At 35.5% G+C, this 22,109-nt stretch overlaps 1 protein-coding gene across 1 annotated transcript in view; it reads left to right on the top strand.

The window, feature by feature from the left end:
- The window catches only part of MGAT4D (MGAT4 family, member D), a 54,848-nt gene that overhangs the window by 25,436 nt on the left and 7,303 nt on the right, over window positions 1-22,109 (top strand). Inside the window, exons 6-10 of the mRNA XM_011955802.1 lie at window positions 6,500-6,613; window positions 9,486-9,561; window positions 11,847-11,961; window positions 15,021-15,151; window positions 20,186-20,293. Coding sequence (XP_011811192.1) covers window positions 6,500-6,613; window positions 9,486-9,561; window positions 11,847-11,961; window positions 15,021-15,151; window positions 20,186-20,293 — 544 coding nt within the window. The remainder of the gene's footprint in view (window positions 1-6,499; window positions 6,614-9,485; window positions 9,562-11,846; window positions 11,962-15,020; window positions 15,152-20,185; window positions 20,294-22,109) is intronic.

Genomic DNA, 22,109 nt, shown 5'->3' with positions numbered 1-22,109 from the left:
GAAGGAAGGAAGGAAGGAAGGAAGGAAGGAAGGAAGGAAGGAAGGAAGAGAGAAAGGAAAGGAAAAGGAGGGCCAGGCATGGTGATTCACACCTGTAAGGCCAGCACTTTGAGAGGCCGAGGTGGGTGGATTGCTTGAGCCCAGGAGTTCGAGATCAGCCTGGGAAACATGGCCAAACCCCGTCTCTACTAAAACAAATAGCTCCCAAAATTAGCCGAGCCCTGTGGTGTGCACCTGTAGTCCCAGCTACTAGAGAGGCTGAGGTGGAAGGATTGCCAGTGCCTGGGAGATGGAGGCTTCAGTGAGCCAAGATCATGCTACTACACTCCTGCCTGAGTGACAGAGTGAGACCCTGTCTCAAAAAAAAAATTATAAAATAAAGAAAAGAAGGAAGAGGCTAGCATTGTCCCAGTTGTAATGGGTAATAACTATGACAACATGTAGAGGAAGAAGTATTTAATTCTACCTGCAAATATCAAGAAGGACTTTCCTGAGAAGGTAATAACTGAGCAGAGTCTGAAGGAATAAGTAGACATTCTTCAGGCAGACAGGAGAAAAAGGTCATGCCCGATAAATAGAATTGCTGGGGAAGACAGAGAGACCAAAGAAGGAGCATGCTAGACTTTTGAACATGAAAGTGTATTTTGGAAATGGGTATTTGGAGTTAAGGCGGAAGGACTAGTGGGAGATAAGGCAGGGGCTGATGACGTCACGAAGGGCCTATGCACCATGGTAAGGAATATGCACTCTGTGCTATAGACCAGGGCTGCAAATGTGGCCTTCAGGCTGAATCTGGCTGACAGGCACGGGTTTCGTTTAGCCAGTAAAGTGTTTTGCTTGTTTTATTTTTCCTTCCAATCTAGTGGCTGAGGCAGTTAGTTGTTCTAGTCAAAACGATTCCAGCTAATAAGTGTAGAGTGAATGGAATTGGAGAATCACCGTTTTGAAGCTCGGCATTAAGTCAGAGGGTAGGGGGAGCTTTACGAGGAAGTTATGCTTCTCAGTGTCCGCACGGGAAAACTCCTGGTGGTTCAACTAGAGGAAACAGGGAATTTCACACAAACAATTGGTCAAAACAAGTTTCAGAGGACTGAGAGCGCAGAAGGGAGGAGAAAGAGCACAGAGCAGCGTGAAGGCGAGCGAGGGCGTTAAACCCGGGGATCGGAGGCTCTGGAGGTCGGCCTCCTCAGCAGCTGGAACCTCCACCGCTGGAGGAGCTGAAAAAGGAGGAGCGTCCTCGGCTTCTACTGCCTTCCAGGAAGTCTCTTGTCACTTACTGCTTCCCGCAGGCAGAGGCCAACCGGTACCCCACTAGCAAGGGCGCCCTGCAGGTCAGGACGCACGGCAGAGCAGAGGGCTGCGATGTGCAGTGTGAGCTGAGAATAGCCAGGGTTCAGGGACCCCACCCTTACCTCCAGCAGCTCGGGGTCGCTGAAAGTCTGGCGACGAAAATGATGCCAAGAAAGAACTATTGAAAGTTATTCTCCCGACTTAAGCAAAACAACAAAACAAAACAAAAAACCCTGAATGCAATCAAGCCTTAGGAGCTGAATTCCAGTTTAGGGGATACACAGCAATTAAAGGAAGCCATCTGGGGCAAAACAATCAAGATGTGGGACCTTCTGTAGAAAACTGATCCAGATTTTTTAAAAAGTGGAATGGGGATGGGGGAAGAAAGAAAAATGAAGGTTACCGGTCTAGATAATAACTTTTAAAAAGAAATAGGGATAATCAATTACAATGAGCGACCTTGTTTGGGTACTTGTTTGAGCGCCTACTCCCCCAAAATAGGCACTGTTTAGAAAACTGGGGACATTCGAAAATTGACTGAGTATTATGTGATGTTAAATAATCATTTATAGTTTTGCAAAGTGTGAATAATGGCATGGTGGTTATCTAAATAAATGTTCTTTTTAATATTCACACTGAAGAATGTAAGGGCGAAATGATATTCAGCACTTGTTTTAAAATAAGCGAAAAAGGGGCAGCTGCATAGATGAAACAAACGTGGCAGAAAATTAATGCTTATTGAAGGAAACTTATATGGGGTTCATTATATTTCTATTTTTGTGGATGTTTGGTAGTTTTTATAATACATATTTAAAGAATTGAATGTAGACTATTCTCAGTAAGTTCAACTGATAGGAAGAAAAGTCAAAGCACACTGTCTTGAGGGAGACAAATACTGTTTGTGAGGTTTTGAGGTGGAAGCACCTGGAGTTTTTACTTGTGCTGTAGTAGAGAGAGGAGGGGCTGATGAAGTAAGGCAGGAGGGAACTGGAGACTCAGGCGGAGGGAGCTTTAGACAGGACTGAGACCAAAGAGGAGATGAGAGCAGGTGAAAGAGTAGAAAAATTAATTTGTTGGGGAAAAGACAGTGTAATCACCTTAAAATTCATTTTTTAAAGATTTCTCTTTTCTCTGTGAAGGAGGTAAGTCCCTGTGTTGAGAAGGAGGGATTTGTTGACAGTGAAGGAACTTACAGTAGTAAAGGCTTGAAATAGGTGATTTATGTGAAGGGAGAGGGATTAAATAAAGACTAAATAAAACACCATACACATCTAGTATTCCCCCTGAAAGGCTCCCCAGGAAAAAAGTTACCTTATACTTGAACCCTTAAAAATCTTCTCCTAGTCAAGGATGCCTTCTCGGTTATTTTGCCTTATTCTGAATAATAAACTACTATTTAGAGAAGACACATTACCCTGAAGTGGCCTCAATCTATGCTAGTTTGGTATTCTTATAGGAGACTCCTGACATAATCAATTAAAAAGAAGGCAAAGGTGTAAAACGATTCCTGGGTATATGACTACATCATTGTAAGCCTTTTGAAGATCACTTAAAAAAATTAGAGTATGTGGTTACTTGTAAAGATCTCCAATGAAAACATTACCTAATGTATGAGAATACTTCTGATTCGCTACAAAATTTTCAGAGAGAATGTCACTGGTTTTAGAAATTGCTGTATTGTAATTAGAATTGAAAATCAAGGATACCGGAAAACTATGTCAGGTGATTCAAAAAGTGATTCTAGTGGTGATAATTATATTGATAATACTAATGCAGAATAAACAGTTGGAATAAAATTATTTTTGTGAAAGTAGAATAAAGCAATAATTTAAAATTAACACGTTAGTGAATATTCAATTTAAAACATTATCTAAGATAATATAGACATATAACTTTTAAATTTACGTGTCTCAACTTTTGCCTATTTAATTTAGCTAAAAACCCTTTTCCTAGATCTTCTCATTAGGGTAATGAGAGATTGTTCTATGTTTGGATTAGTCCTAAATTGAAAATATAATTTTTAAAGGACCCATCTATGTTTGTATATAACCTTATATGAAACTGTATATAACTATGTACTTTACATAAACCTATAGAGTTGTAAGATTTCTTCTCTTGTATGACTATGAGATAAAATCATTCATTTTCAATGGCAACAACCTAGAGTTATATTATTTTCTCCAGTCATTGGAAACTAGCAATTCCCGTATAATTAAGTCAAGGGCTTTTGATGCTGTATATAAATAACCTAACAAGCTATAAAAGTTTTAGTGTCCTAGAAAGGTGTCAACACACAAAATTTCAAGTATCTTGCTTAAAACAGATTGAATGAAACCAAGACTGGAATCTTTCGCTCCATCATGATTGGGAAATTATATCATCAAAGTAGAAATTGTTGTATCTTTTGGTGCTTTTTGGACTTTGGATGGAATTTTCTAGAGATCAAAATTTGTGTATCTCTGTAATCTAAACTTTTTGATGATTGTGTATGCTGCAACTTGATGTTATTTCCCTTTACCTCTACTAAATTGCTGCACAAGATCTAGTTTAAAGCTACACAAATTTGGCCGGGCGCGGTGGCTCAAGCCTGTAATCCTAGCAGTTTGGGAGGCCGAGACGGGCGGATCACGAGGTCAGGAGATCGAGACCATCCTGGCTAACACGGTGAAACCCCGTCTCTACTAAAAATACAAAAAACTAGCCGGGCGAGGTGGCGGGCGCCTGTAGTCCCAGCTACTCCGGAGGCTGAGGCAGGAGAATGGCGTAAACCCGGGAGGCAGAGCTTGCAGTGAGCTGAGATCCAGTCACTGCACTCCAGCCTGGGCGACAGAGCAAGACTCCGTCTCAAAAATAAATAAATAAATAAATAAATAAAAATAAAGTTACACAAATTCATTTGAAAATTTAGATATCATGTTATTAACTTTTACCACAAAACAAACAACCAAACTCTCCATTCTTTTTTCCATACCAGTATTTTCTATTCCCCAAGGAACATATTAGAATTCATTTTTAAAAAATATTTTCATTTGATATATCATAAAATCAGAGGGCAGCAGTTAAGACTTTCATCCCTTCCAGTCCTCCACTTACACTCCCACCAAAATAAATGACCGGAAACTTTTCCACTAATGTATAGATCCTGGAAAGAATTCCAGCATGTATTTTGAACAGTTCTTTCCCCCCAAAGTTTTTAAGTTACTATTCCAGTTTTACAGATGAGGAAATTAAAGATCAGAAAAAATAAATTACTGGCTCAAAGTTAGGAAGTAAAAGAAGCAAAATTGGTACAGAGACTTTTCTAGGTCTAATACCCATATATTATCTCTAGCACAGTATGCTACTCCAACCCCATTTTCACGATACATACCCATTATAAAACATGAGCTTTCTTCCATTTGTGTTTGTGTGTCTTTATACATGCTCAGGCAATCCTTGATTTGCAAGATAGCGTGGGGCCATAAAAATGATTGTGCAAGTTTAAACCATGCAAGCCAATATTAACAATGGGGAAAAAAATCACAATTGTTCCATGACATTTAAACATGTGTTAAAACATTACTCTCTGTCAACTATAAATACATAGAAAACTTAAAAATATTGTTAAGCTAATTTATTACACTGTAATTTAAAACATTAAAATTATTTAGTAATAAAGTATTTTATTTCTTTTAAAAACTTTATCAGGAGTCGTTTAAATGGTCCTTGCCTTTTTCTTATCATAGAACTTAAAACACTGAGCAAATGTCTTTTCTATGCTTCAGCAAATTGTTATATTCCTTTCTAAGTTTGGATCAGTTACAGCATTTTATCATTTGTGTTTTCAGTGTCATGAAATATCTCTGAGAGTTCCTTTAATGTGAAGTTTTTCAGCAGCATCATTTCCTATGTGACATAATTTCACCACAACCATTTTTCTTATTTGTCATTTAAGTTCACCTTCAATAAGTTCCCTTTGTTGCATCTCTAGAGTCTCTCAGACAGAGGAGGTGTCAACGTTCCCATGATCAGCTCTTTTATAGCGCATCCAAATTCACTTCCAGCATTCACTTTCTGCATTTTCATCTGTCAGCCACTTCCCTCTTTGGATTACCTACTTTTGTTAAATATCATGTAGGCCTATCACTGGGAGGCAAGGCAAGACAACCACATGTTTTGCTGTCAACAAGTGAACTAAATAGCAGACGTACAGAGACCAGTCACCAAAAGACTTTGAAAGAAGTGATCCAATTAGTCACTAATGATGATGTGCATCTGCTATTTATATAGTGATTTGTGCACTAAAGAGCTAGCAGTGAAGTTTGTACTTTACACAATTATTCACAATATATCATGACTACAGTGTTGTTGTGGGAGACTGGTGTTAGTTAACTCAAACACAGTAACTGAAATTTATACATTCAGAATTGCGCAAAGCAAGGACTGTCTATTTTGCACATAATGGAGATTATGCATATAAAACTGTAAACTTTTAAATTTTTTATGTAGTACAAAATAAACATTTCCTTGAACTTTTAACATGTTAATGAATAATGTAATGCCTAAATTCTAATCTCATTTAAAATCACATGATCTCTAAAGGAAGACCATTTAAAATTTTCTACTTGGTTTCCCATCCTTTACCTTGATGGTACAAGATTTATATTGGAATTTTTGTGAATCATATTTTATGTAGTTTAGTGATGTCCTTGTTGGTCTCTCAACATTAACGTTTAAAAACAAAGATGCTAAAGAGTATACATAGTCCTCCAATGAGTTGTGGACGAGAGTCTGACTGAATCCTTGCTTGCTGTGATAATCTAGTCTCAGAAGCCACATTGCTATTCAGTGGGACTCTTATTCAATTCAAAATTATGCATTTAAAAATGATCTAATGTTCTTGCTGTCTCACAGTGACTGTGTTATCACAACCCATGAGCTTCATTGTTTCAAATGTCACAGTACATATCTGACTGTAAACTTTAAAAAGTCAAAGTACCTGTAATTTTTACAAGAAGAAGCTGATTTTACATTGTATATTTTAATATGTCTGTTATTAATTTATAGAAAACATCCTTTGGCTAGTTTTATGATACTGGTATCATGTATCAACATGTGAAATAATTCAAATCAAATACTATGTGAACATGCATAAGAAAATTATTTTTAAGTATGTTATTCTGGAAAATTAAACATTCAATTGTAAGTCTGCATTTACTTCTATTTATAGATTCAAAAGGCAAGTGAGGTCTGGATCCTTAGAGGTCATTTCAATACATGCCTTTTTATACTCAAGCATGTTAAATGCCAAGCACTTAGCTGAGGCCTCACAAAAATTAGCCAGGTATGTCATATTAGAAAATAGTAGCCTTAAATAACTGATTTCATCTGATAAAATCTTGGAATCAGCTCATACTACGAACTATTTAAGACACAGTGGTGTTCTGGAGCTGGCTCCTACTGACTTGCAAGACCCAATTATGTGCATCACTTACCAGCTCTGTGTTCAATAACATCGAGTTGATAGCATGGGCCACAGTAGGAGTATTTACACCATGGAAATGGGCAAAAGCTACAAAGCAAGATGTCCATCCCTTCGCCCCCAAGTCAGTTGTTAAATATTTACCAGCACACCACTGACGGTCTATGTTCACGTTTATAGACAATAATTAGTAAGGCATAATGAGAAGGAGGGGGAGCCTTTGATTATAAATCATTACAGCTGGATTCTAGTCCCAGCTGTTCTGTTTGCTGGTCATTATAGGCAGGTAGTTTCACCTTTTTTTCCCTTAGCTTTCCTAACTTTCTAGTGGGTATAATGACACCTACATTGCATAATTGAAAGAGTCATTATGAGAATAAAATATATTTATGAAAGAATCTTAAAAAATTAAAAGCTGTATACACATACAAAGGATTATAATTTGGGGTATTAGTGTGGTAGGTATTATGGGAAATGTAATAATTTGGTCCCTCAAAACTTAATAAAGAAAAAGACATGCCAGAAATTAGAAAAAGGCCTTATCCCAGGAAACTGATTAGTCTTCTTTTGTTTTAAAATTATAAATAGTGTGTCAGAATCTAGTAATCTTTTAAGTGTTTTGTTTTGCTTTAATTAGTGGTTCACATTATGCCCAGTTTTTAAAGTCACAAAGCTGGGAGTCATCCTGGATCCTTGTTTTTCCTTCAGCCTTTTATATCTCTGTCATTGTTTCTTTTTTAAAATCTCTCTACACATTATCCCTCTCATCCTCCTTCCATTGGCTTGGATTTAGTTCAGGCCTTCACCATTACAGAGTCCCTAATCCTAGCCTAACCTAGGCTCTCTTACAATCCATTCTTCACGCTGCACCCAGAAGAATATTTTCTCATATGAGATCAAGTCCAAAGTTTCCCACATATCATAAAATGTCACTCATGATCTGGTCTCTGCCAACCTTGCAATCATCAACTTTTTTCTGTCAGCTCTCTGTGCCCTAAAATTAAGTGGCATGCTCTTCTACCCTTTCCACACCTTTGAAAACTTACTATAAGATAGCCAACATTGTTGATATCTTCATATAGCACTTATCTAATTGTTGTAATTGTATTATTATTAGTAGTAGTATTTTTATAGGAGGTTATGAGACTCAGAAGGGCAAGAATGACTTTGGGTACTGCTCTTTGTATATTCAGGACCTGGCCTGGTATTTAGCTTTGTATGAGGATAAAGTTTCTTTGGGTGAATTTATATCCAGGCAGCCCTATGAGCAGGGATGAGCTCTTGCCCCACGCTACAAGCCTCCCCACTAAGAAAGCAAGCAGGGCTCTCATGCCTCACCCCTCCCTGCCTGCCCACACCTTCAGCAGTGGCTTCTGTGCTCGTATCTGCACTTCCCATTCACTCTGCCTCCAGATTATGCTCAAGAAAATTTGTGCTCAGTCAAAATTATTACAAAGTTCAGCTAGGAATTTCCTTCACCCTGTGGCCCATCCCCAATTCCACTGGCTGCCTTCCCTTCCCCAAGGAACTCTGAGATAAGGCTAGGAATGACGTCCCTGGTCTGGAGCTGGGGACCAGGAGTGCCTACCGGGCTCTTCCCACTGCTTCTTCTACTTTTATATTTCTTTTGGCTCCCTAAATCCATTTCAGCTCTACTAGAGTAAGGTTAAATCCGTCTCCTGTGATCTGGATTTTCAGGTTCCCCAGTGGGGATGTGTGTACGGAGGTCAACATTTCCCCCCTTATACTTTGGGAACTCTCAGTTTTTCTGGCATCTCACGGAGTTTGCAGTGTCAAGTCAGTTCTTTCAAAGGGTTTGTGAATTCTTTAGGTTTTCCTGGTATGTTCCTGCAGTGTTTCTTGGAGCAAATGTTCACAATGTGTGTCTCCAGGCACTGTTCTGCCTGGCCAAGCAGGAGATGCACATTAGTCCTGTCTCCTATCTGCCATTTTTTTCTATAATTCTCTAATTCTTTTCAGTTATCATTCAAAATATTTGACTCCCTAGAGTTCAAATTGCCCCAAATCTGGCCACAATCAATCAGCTGGAGAGTAGTAATTCATATAATTACTCCATTCCCTAGGATTGGGAGAGTTGGGGCAATGTGTGGCCAAACATAAAGTCAGCTTGTGAAGGGAGTTACGCTGGGTTTCTTCAAGAGGCCATGAAGAGTTCCAGAGGCTTGTGGAGACTACTTTCAAAATAAAAACAAAAAAAGCAACCTTTCCCTTCCAAGTAAACCAAGGGGTAAGACTTAGGGGAAATGGTTTAAAGACCCATAAAAAGAAATATTAATACTCTGTAGCAGATAGTTAACCCTGAGAATTGGGGAGAAAACTCTTGGATGATAGAATCAATAAAGAAAGCTATTAGGAGAGACATTGAAAAAAAGAATAAAGTTTCTTTATACTTTCAGTTAAACAAGACCAAAATCAGAAAGAATATTAACACTATTATCTAGATCAAAACTCACCTAGATAAAAATGTAAAACAAATGGGTTGTGCTTATCCTCATTTAGCAATGATAGACGCTATTCATTGAATAAAGATGGAAAAGTTTTTAGTATAAGTATATTCAATTTTACTTAATTGAAATTAATTAAGTAAAATTAGTTACTTACTTTTAGCTAGTACTCTGTTAGTAAATTGCCAAAGAGTTTTTAATTACTATTCTTATAAATAAAAATTAAATAATAATGACAAATATTAACAGATCTTATTGATTACCTTTAGTTGGCGAACCAAGCAAGTATTGGATTTTTGCATTTTGATGCTGTATGCCCAACCCAAGGCCAAGTATTATTTACAGGTGAGAAATTGGGGTGTGTATGTGTGTATACACACACATATATATATACACACCAATTATATCTATAGATAGATATAATTTAAATTGAAAGTGTTACTTTCTCCCTCCTTCCTGTAATTTCTTCTTCCTCATTGTGTTCCTACACCATACTTTATGCTCAGAAAATAGAAAATACTCACTGTATTAAAAAGGCAAAGGAAGTTTAAAATCAATTATATATGAATATTCTTACTAGGTTCACAGTTACAGAGAAAATTATAGTTACCTGAAGCAAACTGAAAAGAAAATCTCAAAAAGAAGAAATTGTAGTGCCTATATTTATTTCTTGGTTTACAATTTTACTAGATTAAGCAAATGCATTTTGAGCATTTGTCAGACATTGTATGCACTTATCATTGCTACCCTAAATTTACTCATACTTTATGAGTAACACAGTTCTCAGTGCCTTACTGTATTTGTAAAAGTGAATCAATTATATGTAGTTTGTACCCTCTAAATCCCTGTACATTGTTAAATAATAATGTTGTGTTTCTAAATAGTAAGTATGGACCTCACTACATAGACAATGTGCATTTATTGGAAGAATTTGCAGAAGAGAGTTCTAGACTAGAGAGAAAGTTAGAGACAGGCCTAAAGCAAGGTCTTCTCTTTTATTGGAATTAAAAAAAAAAAAGGCCCTTTTGATTCCTAGTTAGTGGCAATGTCATGAAAACACAAGATCCGGCCAATGTACTCTTCCCAATTTGAAACACTGCAGTTCTATTCTGTGTCCTCATAGTGTGCCTGAGGACTGCCACACTTTTCTTTATTACTTATGAGGCTCTCTTAGTCTACGCATTATGCATAATATATATTAAATAAAAAAGAAAGCTCATTTCCATTGCCCTCTCTTTCTTATGGAGGATATTTTTAGGCTTACACCATGACTCTAACCAGCTAGTTGTGGAGCTGTGGGTGAGAGAGCCAGTTGCTTTTGGTCTTCTCTTTGCTGGGAACTACTTTGTTAGTCACAATATCTGGAGCTAGAACATGGCACCTTTCATTAGGAGAATAAAGCTCCTTCGTCTTAGCTATGGGCTCAATGTTCACATCTCTCCCAAAGCCTCCCAACATTTCATTTTTGTTTTGTTTTGTTCTTGAGACAATGTCTTGCTCTGTTGCCCAGGTCGGAGTGTAGTGGCACAATCATGGCTCACTGAAGCCTCAAGTAGCTGGGACTACAGGTGCACATCACCACACCCAAATAATTTTTTGTAGTTTTTACATAGGCAGGGTTTGGACATGTTGCTCAGGCTGGTCTCGAACTCCTGAGCTCAAGCAAACTGCCTGCCTCAGCCTCCCAAAGTGCTGGGACTATAGGCGTGAGCCATGGCTCCTGGCCTCCCTCCCAAAATTAACATGTTAAAATTCTTGCCCCCAAGGTGATAGTATTTGGAAGTAGAGCCTGTGGGAGGCAATTAGATTATGCAGGCAGAGCCTCATAAATGGGATTAGTGCCCTTGTAAAAGAGACCTCAGAGAGCTAGCTGGCCCCTTTTACTGTGTGGGGATACAGTGGAAGCCATCATGTATGAGGAATGGGCCCTCAGCAGACATAAGCCTGCTAGCACCTTGTTCTTGGTCTTCCCAGGCTCCAGGACTGTTTGTTGTTTATAAACTACCATTCCTATGGTATCTTGTTATAACAGCTCAAATGGGCTAAGACAGTCTTAAACTAGAAACTGAAGTATTTGTGAGGATGAAAGTGGATTTAGATAAAGAGACTCTTTCAAAGAGGGATTTAGATGGAATGTTTAGTATTTAGGAAAGAAACAGATAATTTCTTGTCTGATTAATCTCAGAATCAAACATGGAGCAGAGTACGGCGTCTCATACCTGTAATCTTTGCACTTCAGGAGGCCAAGGCAGGAGGCTCACTTGAGCCCAGGAGTTGGGAGGCCAAGGCAGGAGGATTACTTGAGCCCAGGAATTTGAAACCAGCCTGGGCAACATAGAAAAACCCTATCTCTACAAATAATATAAAAATTAGCCAGGTGGCACGTGCCTGCAGTCATGCCAGTGCACTCCAGCCTGGGTAATGGAGTGAGACCCTGTCAAAAAAAAAAAAGAAGAAGAAGCTCAACTAACTGTAAATACCTTCAATTAATTGAAACTGAAATAAAATTATTATTTTATAAAAAACATTTTCTTCAGTATATTCTATTGTATTTTTTATTTTCAAGCTAATGTAGCTTACTCAATGAAAGCGTTGAAGGTACTAATGTCTTTTGGGGTTTTTTTTTTCAGCTAGAAGATGATATCATAGCTAAAGAGATGTACTTTACAAAAATAACAGATTTTGTAGGTAACATCAGTTCAAATAATTGGTTTTTTATTGAGTTTTCAATGCTTGGATTCATAGGTAAGCAATAGATCTACTTTGTTGGATCAAGTTTTTTAGCACACAATAATTTAAAACATTTAAAAGAGTTTATCAGTTTGTTTATTACTAAAGCAAAAAGAATGGCATGATTTTTATAAAGACATGAATATCTTAACAGTATAATCAGACACAAGTACCCGAATTCCATATAATGTATTTTCTTAAACCAAACTTTTTTCTAGAGAGATAAAATTGACATTTAGACACTTACGTTATGGAAGCATGAAAGAGTTACCATTTATTAAGTGCTTGCTGTGAGTCTGGCACACATGTTAGCTCAGTGGCTAAGACGCACTTTTCTCTGCTTTATAAGAATACTGAAACTCAGATGATTAAAATTGTAGAGAAAGGGATTTTAACTCAGTTGCTGCAATTTCCAGTATGCTAAAACTGACAGTCTTAAAAAATGTAAAAACATAATAGGAATTATACACACCGCAGAAAATTTCCAAATACTGTGCCCATAAAGAGACTTTTTTTTTTTACTATTCCTCCATAGATTTTCCTTTTAAATACTTCAATTTTTCTTTCTTCACTTCCATGCTTTTTTCTTTCCTTTGAACCTCAAGGCCCCAAATTAAATTACCATACTCCTCATTTTACGGTGTGTGACATTATTGATTCATGCAGGAACTCTTCCTTATTTATTCTTTTCTTTTATTCCCAATCCCTACATCCACTTCCTGCCATTCTTCAATATGTTGTTCACTCTAATATGTTCAAAATACTTATAAATATACAATATCCATGTAAAATATTTGATGCTTTTCATATTTGTATATTCCTATTCCTTACATTTTTGTCCTCAAAACTTGATTTCTAAACTATCAGCATGTTTTTTTATGTTCATTGAGTTTATTGGTTTTTTACTGTTGCCGTGCTGCATAATGATGGCCACGGAAATTTCTGCATTCAGAATTGTGCAGTGAGGACTACCTGTTTTGCACACAAAGGTCATGCATATAAAACTGTAACCTGCTTTTAATTTCTTTACGTCAACAATCCCACGATCAGCTGTCTTTTTTTTTTTTTTTTTTTTTGAGACGGAGTCTCGCTCTGTCGCCCGGGCTGGAGTGCAGTGGCCGGATCTCAGCTCACTGCAAGCCGCCTCCCGGGTTCACGCCATTCTCCTGCCTCAGCCTTCCGAGTAGCTGGGACTACAGGCGCCCGCCATTTTAGTAGAGACGGGGTTTCACCATGTTAGCCAGGATGGTCTCGATCTCCTGACCTCGTGATCCGCCCGTCTCAGCCTCCCAAACTGCTGGGATTACAGGCTTGAGCCACCGCGCCCGGCCAGCTGTCTTATAGTCACATCCAAATTCACTTCCAGTGTTCACTTTCTGTGCTTTTATCTGTCATCCAGTCCCTTCTTTTGATGACCTACTTTTGTTAAATGTCATGTGGATTTATCACCGGAAGGCAAGGCAAGGCAACCACACGTTTTGCTGTCTAGAAGTGGACTGAATACTGGATACACAGTGACCACTCACCAAAAAACTTTGAAAGAAGTGACTTATCACTTATCACTCACATTTGGTTTGTCTATTTCCTGAGTGGCAGACCTTAATTGCTTCCAATGTTCTGCTACCATGAAAAAATGAAGTGATGTGTATGTCCCCTGGAGTGGACTGCTGAGGATTCACATAGCTCTAAGTACTGCCGATTGCTTTACAGATTGGTTGTGTGGTTTATGCTCTCATAAGCAGTGCATAAAAGTTTGTGCTTCCCCATATGCTTGACAACACTTGGTTTTATCTATTATTATATGTATATATTTGCCATTCTCAGTATAAAGCATTTCTCGGATTGCTAGTGAGGTCCATCTGTTTCTCATATACTCACTCGATGACTTTGGTGTTTCATGTTTTCTGTAAAATTTTAAGGACCCAAAGGTTTTTCCTCAGCCTTTTTTAAAATAAGAAGGAAAATTTTTGTTAACAGTAATACCCAATGAAAAGCATGGAGACAAAATAATCTTGCTGATAGATTAGTCTGAGAATTTAAAATTCTCAAAAAAATTTATCTTTCTCAGCGAAGTCAAGTAGGAGACACATAGAGAATACTTACATTCTGATCACAAGAGCACATTGAACAAGGTGCACTATTTACAGGATGCCAAATCTTATTCAAGCTTAAACTTACAAAAGTTTTGCTCTTAGTTATCATAATTCGGTTATTCATTATTTGCTAAAAATATGAGCTTGCCAACTAGAATTTTACAACATGGTGACAGCAGGTTAGGAATTGAATAGGCTATTTTATGCATCATTAAATCACTTGCTTTGGTTACTATATAAATGGGTGCAAAACATTAAAATACACTTATACATTTTATTAAGTGACCCGTATAAACTCAAGTCCTAGTGAAGAATGAAGCATGCTTACATCCTACTTTCATATTTATCAAATCATTAGATGTATTTTATATTATTTACTTTGAAGTGAATATGTACCTGAATCTTATCCCTTCAACTTCATTTTAAAATTAAAGATGCAGCATATTAGAAAAAAATTATTAGACCTAATGGAATAATATTTTTAAATATAGTAAATCTTTAAGAATAACAAATATAAAAGAAAATAGCATCCTGTTAAAATAATTCTCAAATATTGAAATAAGAGAGTACTTTAATAAAATTAAGTACTAAAAATGAAAAATGTAGTAGATTAATAAAGTGCTACAAAAATCAGGTAAAAAATACAGTTTGTATGAAATTAAGTAAAAGATTACAGTGCCTATATGTTTCATTCTATTCACTTGATTTAGGCAATCGATCTGCATTAGTTATCACAATTGATTTCCTGAGAGTATTGACTATTCTAAACCTGCTTATATTCTTCTTCAGATGTGGTAATTCTTGATACTTAAGCAGATATAATTTTCAATTTTATCATTGTCCAACTTCAGTAGTGCTTTAATCTTTATTGCTCAGGAATGGGACATATTTAAATTTTAATAACTTTTACTTTTTTCCCATGTTAAAGGAATGAACAACTATATATGAATTATTTGCATCTAATTATATTTTTTCCCATAGGAAAGCTGTTTAGATCTGAGGACTTAACTCACTTTGTATGGTTTTTTTTAATGTTCTACAAAGAGAAACCTATAGACTGGCTCCTGAAGGACATTTTTCAGGTAAAGGTGTGTGACACAGGAGAAGATCTTGTGAGTATTTATTTACTTTATGAATAAAAAATATTTTAGGAAAAATATTATCTATCTAATGTAATTACCCAAAATTTGTTTACCAAACCAAATCTGATAAATACATCAATTTTTAAAATTTATAATATCCCCAATTTTGATCTTTCTACCTATTAAATGAAGTAATGAGAGACCCCTAAAATGCAGTGAAAAGTAGAAACAGAGGATCAAAACCAGAGTGAACAAACAGAAAAAAATGGTAGACATAAATTCAAATATGCCAATACTTACATTAATATAAATGATTAAAGTATACTATTAAGAGTTTGTCAGAGTCAATTTTTTAAATGATGCCACCACTAAAGTCAATACTCAGTTCAAATATTATAGATAGATTAAAACTGTGGATGAAAAAAATATATACCACACAAACACAAATCAAAGGAGATTTGCAGTTGTAGCTATTTATTTATTTATTGAGACTCATTCTGTAGCCCAGGGTGGATTGCAGTGGCACAATCACAGCTCACTGCAGCCTCAACCTCCCTGGGCTCAGGTGATCCTCCCACCTCAGCCTCCTCAGTAACTGGGACTACAGGTGCATGCCACCATGCCCAGCTAATTTTTGTATTTTATGCAGAGACAGGCTTTCGCCATGTTGCCCAGGCTGGTCTCAAGCTCCTAGGCTCAAGCCATCAGCCCACCTTGTCCTCCAAAATGTTGGGATTACAGGCGTGAGCCACAATGCCCAGCTTGTAGTACCTATATTAATATCAAAATAAACTTAAAAGCAAAGGAAAAAAACAGTCTAGGTATCAAGAAAGATATTATATATAATGAAAGGGTTAATTTACCAAGAAGACAACAGAGTCTTGAAATACATGAAGCAAAAACTGACAGAACTAAAAGAAAAAATACATTGATCTACAATTACGGTTGGAGATTTCAACTCTCCTCTCTCTCAGTAATCAACAGAACTGATAGGCAGAAAACCAGCAAGGAGATAAAAGAACTGAACATCACCATCTGTCAACTGGATTTATTGGCAGTTAAAAACCACTACATCCAATAACAATAAGAAATACATTCTCTAAAAAGAAAACAGATACAACATTCACCAAAATAGCCCCATCTTGGATCATAAAACAAAGCTTAACAAATTTAAATTGAAATAATTTTTAAATGTATGTTCTTGTACCACAATGGAATCAAATTAGAAATCAGCAACATAAAGATAACTGAAAAATCTCAAGCACTTGGTAATTAAACAACACACTTCTCAACAAGCCCTAGATGAAGGAAGAAGTTTTAAAGGAAATTAGACAACTCTTTGAAATGAATGAAAATACAGTGTTTCAACGTTTCTGGAATGCAGCTAAAGCACTGCTTAGAGAGAAAGCTTATAGACTTAAATCTATATCTTAGAAGAGAAGAAAGATCTCATATTCATAATCTCAACTTCTACATTAACAAACTAGAAAAAGAAGGGCAAAATAAAAGGTAAAGGAAGAGAGGGAAGAAAATAATAATAATAAAAGAAAACAGAAAATTAAAAGCATAAAAATAACAGAGAAAACCAATAAAACCAAAAGGTAATTTTTTTAAAAAGAGCAATAAAACTGCTAAGTTTCTAATAAGAGTGACAAAAAAAAACAGCTTATCGACATTAGAAAGAAAGTGGGAGCTCCACAACATACTCCACAGATACCAAAAGGATAATAAGGGAATGCAGGCACTTCCTTGCATATTCAAAGAGCGACTTAAAAATGAAATCCATCGAAAATTGTAAACTATCAAAACTCATCCAAAATGAAATTGGTAACCTAAGTAGTCCTATATCTACTAAAGAAATTAAATTATTATTTTTAAATCCTCAAAAGGAAATTTCCATGTCCAAAGTGTTTAAAGGTGTATTCTACTAAATGGAGACAAAATAATAACAATTGTATATAATATCTTCTCCAAAATAGAAGAGGAAAGGGTACATCCCAATTCTTTTCATGAGGCTGGCATTATCATGACATGAAAACCAGACAAAAACAGAGCAAAAAACGAAACCAAGACCAAATATCCCCCAAATACATAGACAGAAAAATCTTCCAAGTAATAGTGAATTGAATCTAGCAATATGTAAAAAGAAAAATGCACCATACTAATTGGTATTTATCCCATGAACACAAAATTGGTTTAATGTTTGAAAATCATAGTGTAACCCACCAATTTAAGATTCTAAAGAAGAAAAGCCACATGATAATATCAACTGATGCAGAAAAATCATTTGATGAAATTCAAAATTCATACATAATAAAAACTCCCAGCCAATTAGGAATAGAAAGAAACTTCTCTGACATGTTAAAGAGCATCTAGGGAAATCCCATAGCCAACTTCATATTTAATTGTTGAAAACTGGATGCTTTCTCTCTAAGATTAAGAAAAAAGTAACCACGTCCATCCTCACCACTCCTATTGAACCTTTTACTGGAAGTTCAAAGCAGTGAAATAAAGGGAAAAATAAAGGCACATGAATTGAAAAGCAAATGCCATGATTGTCTATGCAGCAAATCGCAAAGAATACACACACACACACACACATCCTAGAACTGATAAATGAGTTTGAGCAAAGTTGCAAGATACAAGGTCTATACACACAAAAATCCATCATTTTTCCTCAAAATAGCAATGAAACATTGAAAACCAAATGTATTAGTCCATTTTCACACTGCTATAAAGAACTACCTGAGACTGGGTCATTTATAATGAAAAGAGGCTTAATTGACTCACAGTTCTGTATGGCTAGGGAGGCCTCAGAAAACTTACAATCATGACAGAAGGTGAAGGGAGACAAGGGACGTCTTACATAGCAGCAGGCGAGAGAAAGCCAGGGGGTAATTGCCACACATAAAACCAATAGATCTCATGAGAACTCACTCATCATCATGAGAACAGCATGGGGGAAATTTACCCACATGATCCAATCATCTCCCACCAACTCCCTCCCCTGAAATGTAAGAATTACAATTTGACATGAAATTTGGGTAGGGACAAAGAGAAAAACGATCTCACCAACATTTCAAAATTACTTACAATATTTAAAAAACATTATATATAAAATATTTATGTATCTGTATGTGTATACATTTAACAAAATATGTACATTGTCTATATGTGGACACCTTAAAATGCTAATGAAAGGGACAGGGAGACATACCATGAACATAGATTGGGAAGCTCAACCTAGTAAAGGTATGAATGTTCCCCAAATTGGTCTATGGATTTAACACAATTCTAATCAAAATCCCAGTAGGAATTTTTTGGTAGGTATTCTACCAAAACTGACTCTAGAATTTTTAAGAGAAGACAAAGGAAATAAATCAACTAAAATAATTCTGAAAAAGCAGAATAAAGTTGGGAAAATCACATTATTCAATCTGAAAGCTTACGATAATGCTACAGTATTCAAGACAAGCCACCTTTATTGGCAAAAGGATAAACATAAAGGTCCATGGAGCAGAATAGAGTCCAGAAATAGGCCCACAAAATATAACCAACTGATATTTTACAAAGAAGTGTATGCAATTCAATGGAGAAAGAATAATCTTATCACAAATGTTTACTGGATCAATTGGTGCCCTATCTCTCAACCATACTGCAACCTAAACCTCACACTTTATACAAACATTATTGCAAAATAAATCATCTATCTAAACACAAAAAATCATCCATCTAAACACTAAAACTCTTGGAAGAAAATATAGAAAAAAATGTTCAGGACCTAGGGCTGGGTGAAATTTTTTTTTAAATGACACTAAAAGCATTTTTAAAAATTGATAAATTGGACCTCATCAAAATTAAAAATTTTTGTACTGCAAAAAGGTACCATTAAGAGGATGATAAGACACCATAGCCTAGGAGAAAATATTTGTAAATTCCATATCCAACAAAGGACATGTATTCAGTATATGTATAGAACTCTCAAAACAAACAACTCAATTTTAAAAAGGGCAAAAGATTTGAACAGACACTATCCAGACTCCATAAAAGTAATGATTGTCCTTATGGCAATATGAAACAAGCTCAGCTTTATCAGCAGGTTGTTTTGAGGGTGTATTTACTGAACCATTATTTTATATGCTAAACAGTAACTCCTCAACCAATTTTATCTGATGCTAATTTAATTTCAAATTAAATTAACTCTAGACCATTAAATTACTTTACAGTTAAAAGAGAAACTGTTAATATTTCCTATGTGTTAGTACTGGGTAGAAATGCATCTAAATAAACCTGTTATGTAAAAAATTACTATATATATAAATTTTAGATTTATTTTTTCTGAATCTTCTATGTATAAAAATCCATAAAATAATTCTCAGTGATCATAATTATTTCAAATGTTTGTGGGATTTTTATTGTTTGTTTTGGTTTTGGTTTTTGAAAATGGAGTCTCACTATATTGCCCAAGCTAGTCTCAAACTCCTGAGAAATGTAATAAGAAATCCTCCCACCTCAGCCTCCCAAAGTGCTGGGATTACAGGCAAATGTAGGAGTGGTTCTATAGGTCATCCTTCTTATTTTCATTTTTGAGAAAATTATCCAGATTATTCTCCATTGACTATAAATTGGTTCTTTGTTTTAATATCACATTTTTACTCTCTAAGAAGAAATTGAGGTGATATAATTCAATAAAGAAATTAGTCAATGAATATGGGAAGTGAAAGAATACTATAGTTTGACAGATATGGATGGAAAAATACCAAGCATTTTATTTAAGTTATTATAATTAAAAGAAAGAGAGGAAATATAGTTGGTACAACACTAACCTGGTTTTCTAAGACAGAGTTCATGCAAATACACGTTGTAATGAAAACCTTTTTTACCCCACTCCTTTGCTCTATTCTTATGAAGAAAAAGCTAAGAATTAAATATTTTGTTTATATTTTTAAATATGAAAATAGAACTCTAGCAAAAACTAATATATAAAAATTCTACCATCAGTAAACGCAATACAAAGCAATATCGGGGTTTTTATAGAAGATTGTTGTTTCTCTTTTTCCACAGGGAAACTGTATAAAACGAAAGAAGCAAATACGTATTCGGTATAAACCTTCTCCTTTCCAGCATGTGGGTATACATTCATCCTTCCCTGGAAAAGAACAGTATGAAAAAGTAAGATTTTGAAATGTAACTCTAGTAACATACAATATTTTGTAAATTTATAAAATACTATTTAGAAAAAGACTGGTGACATGAGAGGCTATAAAATATCGTTGCTTAAGCAGAATTCATCTTACGGTAGAACTGTATGTTGTGAAGAACATTTATAAATTAAGCAATCATCTTTTAAAACCCCAAGTTATCTATCATGGTAAGAAGAATTCAGCCTACATAAACTATTTTGCCTTACTGTTCCCAGTTGTGCAATTCATAGAAGACTAAAAAAGAGTTTTGAAAATTATAATAAAATTCACTATTTTAGTCTAAAATTCAAAATTATGCTATAATATTTCAAAAATAAAATCCCTCTACTATTTAATTTAAATGTATCAGAATTTTTATTTCAGACCTCTGTTTTACCAGACGAAGAAAAATTTAGCATTGCTTGGATTTTAGTCATTCTTAAAATTTTGCATCATTTTCAGATACAATATTATTGATAATTGACTCAGCCCCTTAGTGTAGTAGAAAAAACAAAGATTTCAAGGTCAAAGCACCTAGTTTTCAGTCCTGGTGAATTAGGGAGTACATATATGATACTGGGTAAGCTCTAACACTCCTCTGAGCTTTCTTCATCTATAAAAGCTTCAAAGAGTTTAAATGATCCTTAAGATTTCTTCCACCCTCGACACCTCTACCCTTAGTGTCTTTACACTATGAAAGAAATGCTTGCTTTAATCCTTTGTCAATTGAATGAGAAATAGACATATACATCTTCCCATCATTCATGACTCGCCCTCTTTCTGCTTTTTCTGCTTTGAGTATTGTAATGCATGATTTGGAACCATGCCTAGAACATAATGTGAAGTCAGTAAATGTTAGCTGTTAGCTATCAAGCAAGGTGGAATCCAACAAAGAAAATGTGCCAAAAAAGACAAATATGTGCCTGGAATAATGAAAATGTAACTGTTGTGAATCTTTGTGCAAAAAATCACACCATCAGAATACATAGCTGTAGATATCATGCAGAAATAAATTGGTCTATACCATCCTCTTTTTCGACGCTATTATAATGGGATTCTTTTATTATATTTTTTGGCCAGATATGATATTTTAACCTCACCTTTGTAAATTCATGGCATATTAAGGAAATGTAGACACAAACATTCATATTTTGATGTTATAATGCTGGCTTTTTTCCTTTTTTATACCTCATACCATACAAAATAGAAGTCAATAACAATTTAATAATATGTCAAATGTGTTTATATTCAAATTATTTTTAAAATTTTAACAGGATGTCTATTATTAGGAGTTTCATGCTTCTAAAGCTTCTTTAAAAAGTATCAAAATCATTCTTTGGAAATAATGGCATAATAAGGATTAGACTATTTCTCAAATTTCTTAAGAGACTACATCATATTTTAAAATACTAATCCTTCAATAAAGTGGTAAGTATAAGAAAATTGATATAAATATATAGACAATTATCAGATATTTATTAATTTTATTTTAAATTACATTCTATGCATGTTCAACTTTTATTACTGTGTTTCCCTTAATATTCATTTCTTTAAGTCTTTTTAAAAAACTTTTAGGTAAAATTTGTTCTTTAACCAGTTAAATTTTGTTTTACCCTTATGATAAAACTTGTTTTTTTGAGAAGCAGTCTCGCTCTGTCACCCAGGCTGGAGTGCAGTGGCGCGATCTCGGCTCACTGCAAGCTCCGCCTCCCAGGTTCACGCCATTCTCCTGCCTCAGCCTCCCAAGTAGCTGGGACTACAGGTGCCCGCCACCACACCCGGATAATTTTTTGTATTTTTATTAG

Source organism: Colobus angolensis, unplaced genomic scaffold (genome assembly GCF_000951035.1).
Source record: "Colobus angolensis palliatus isolate OR3802 unplaced genomic scaffold, Cang.pa_1.0 Scaffold400, whole genome shotgun sequence".
Taxonomy (NCBI): domain Eukaryota; kingdom Metazoa; phylum Chordata; class Mammalia; order Primates; family Cercopithecidae; genus Colobus; species Colobus angolensis.
This window is presented reverse-complemented; position numbering and strand designations above follow the sequence as displayed.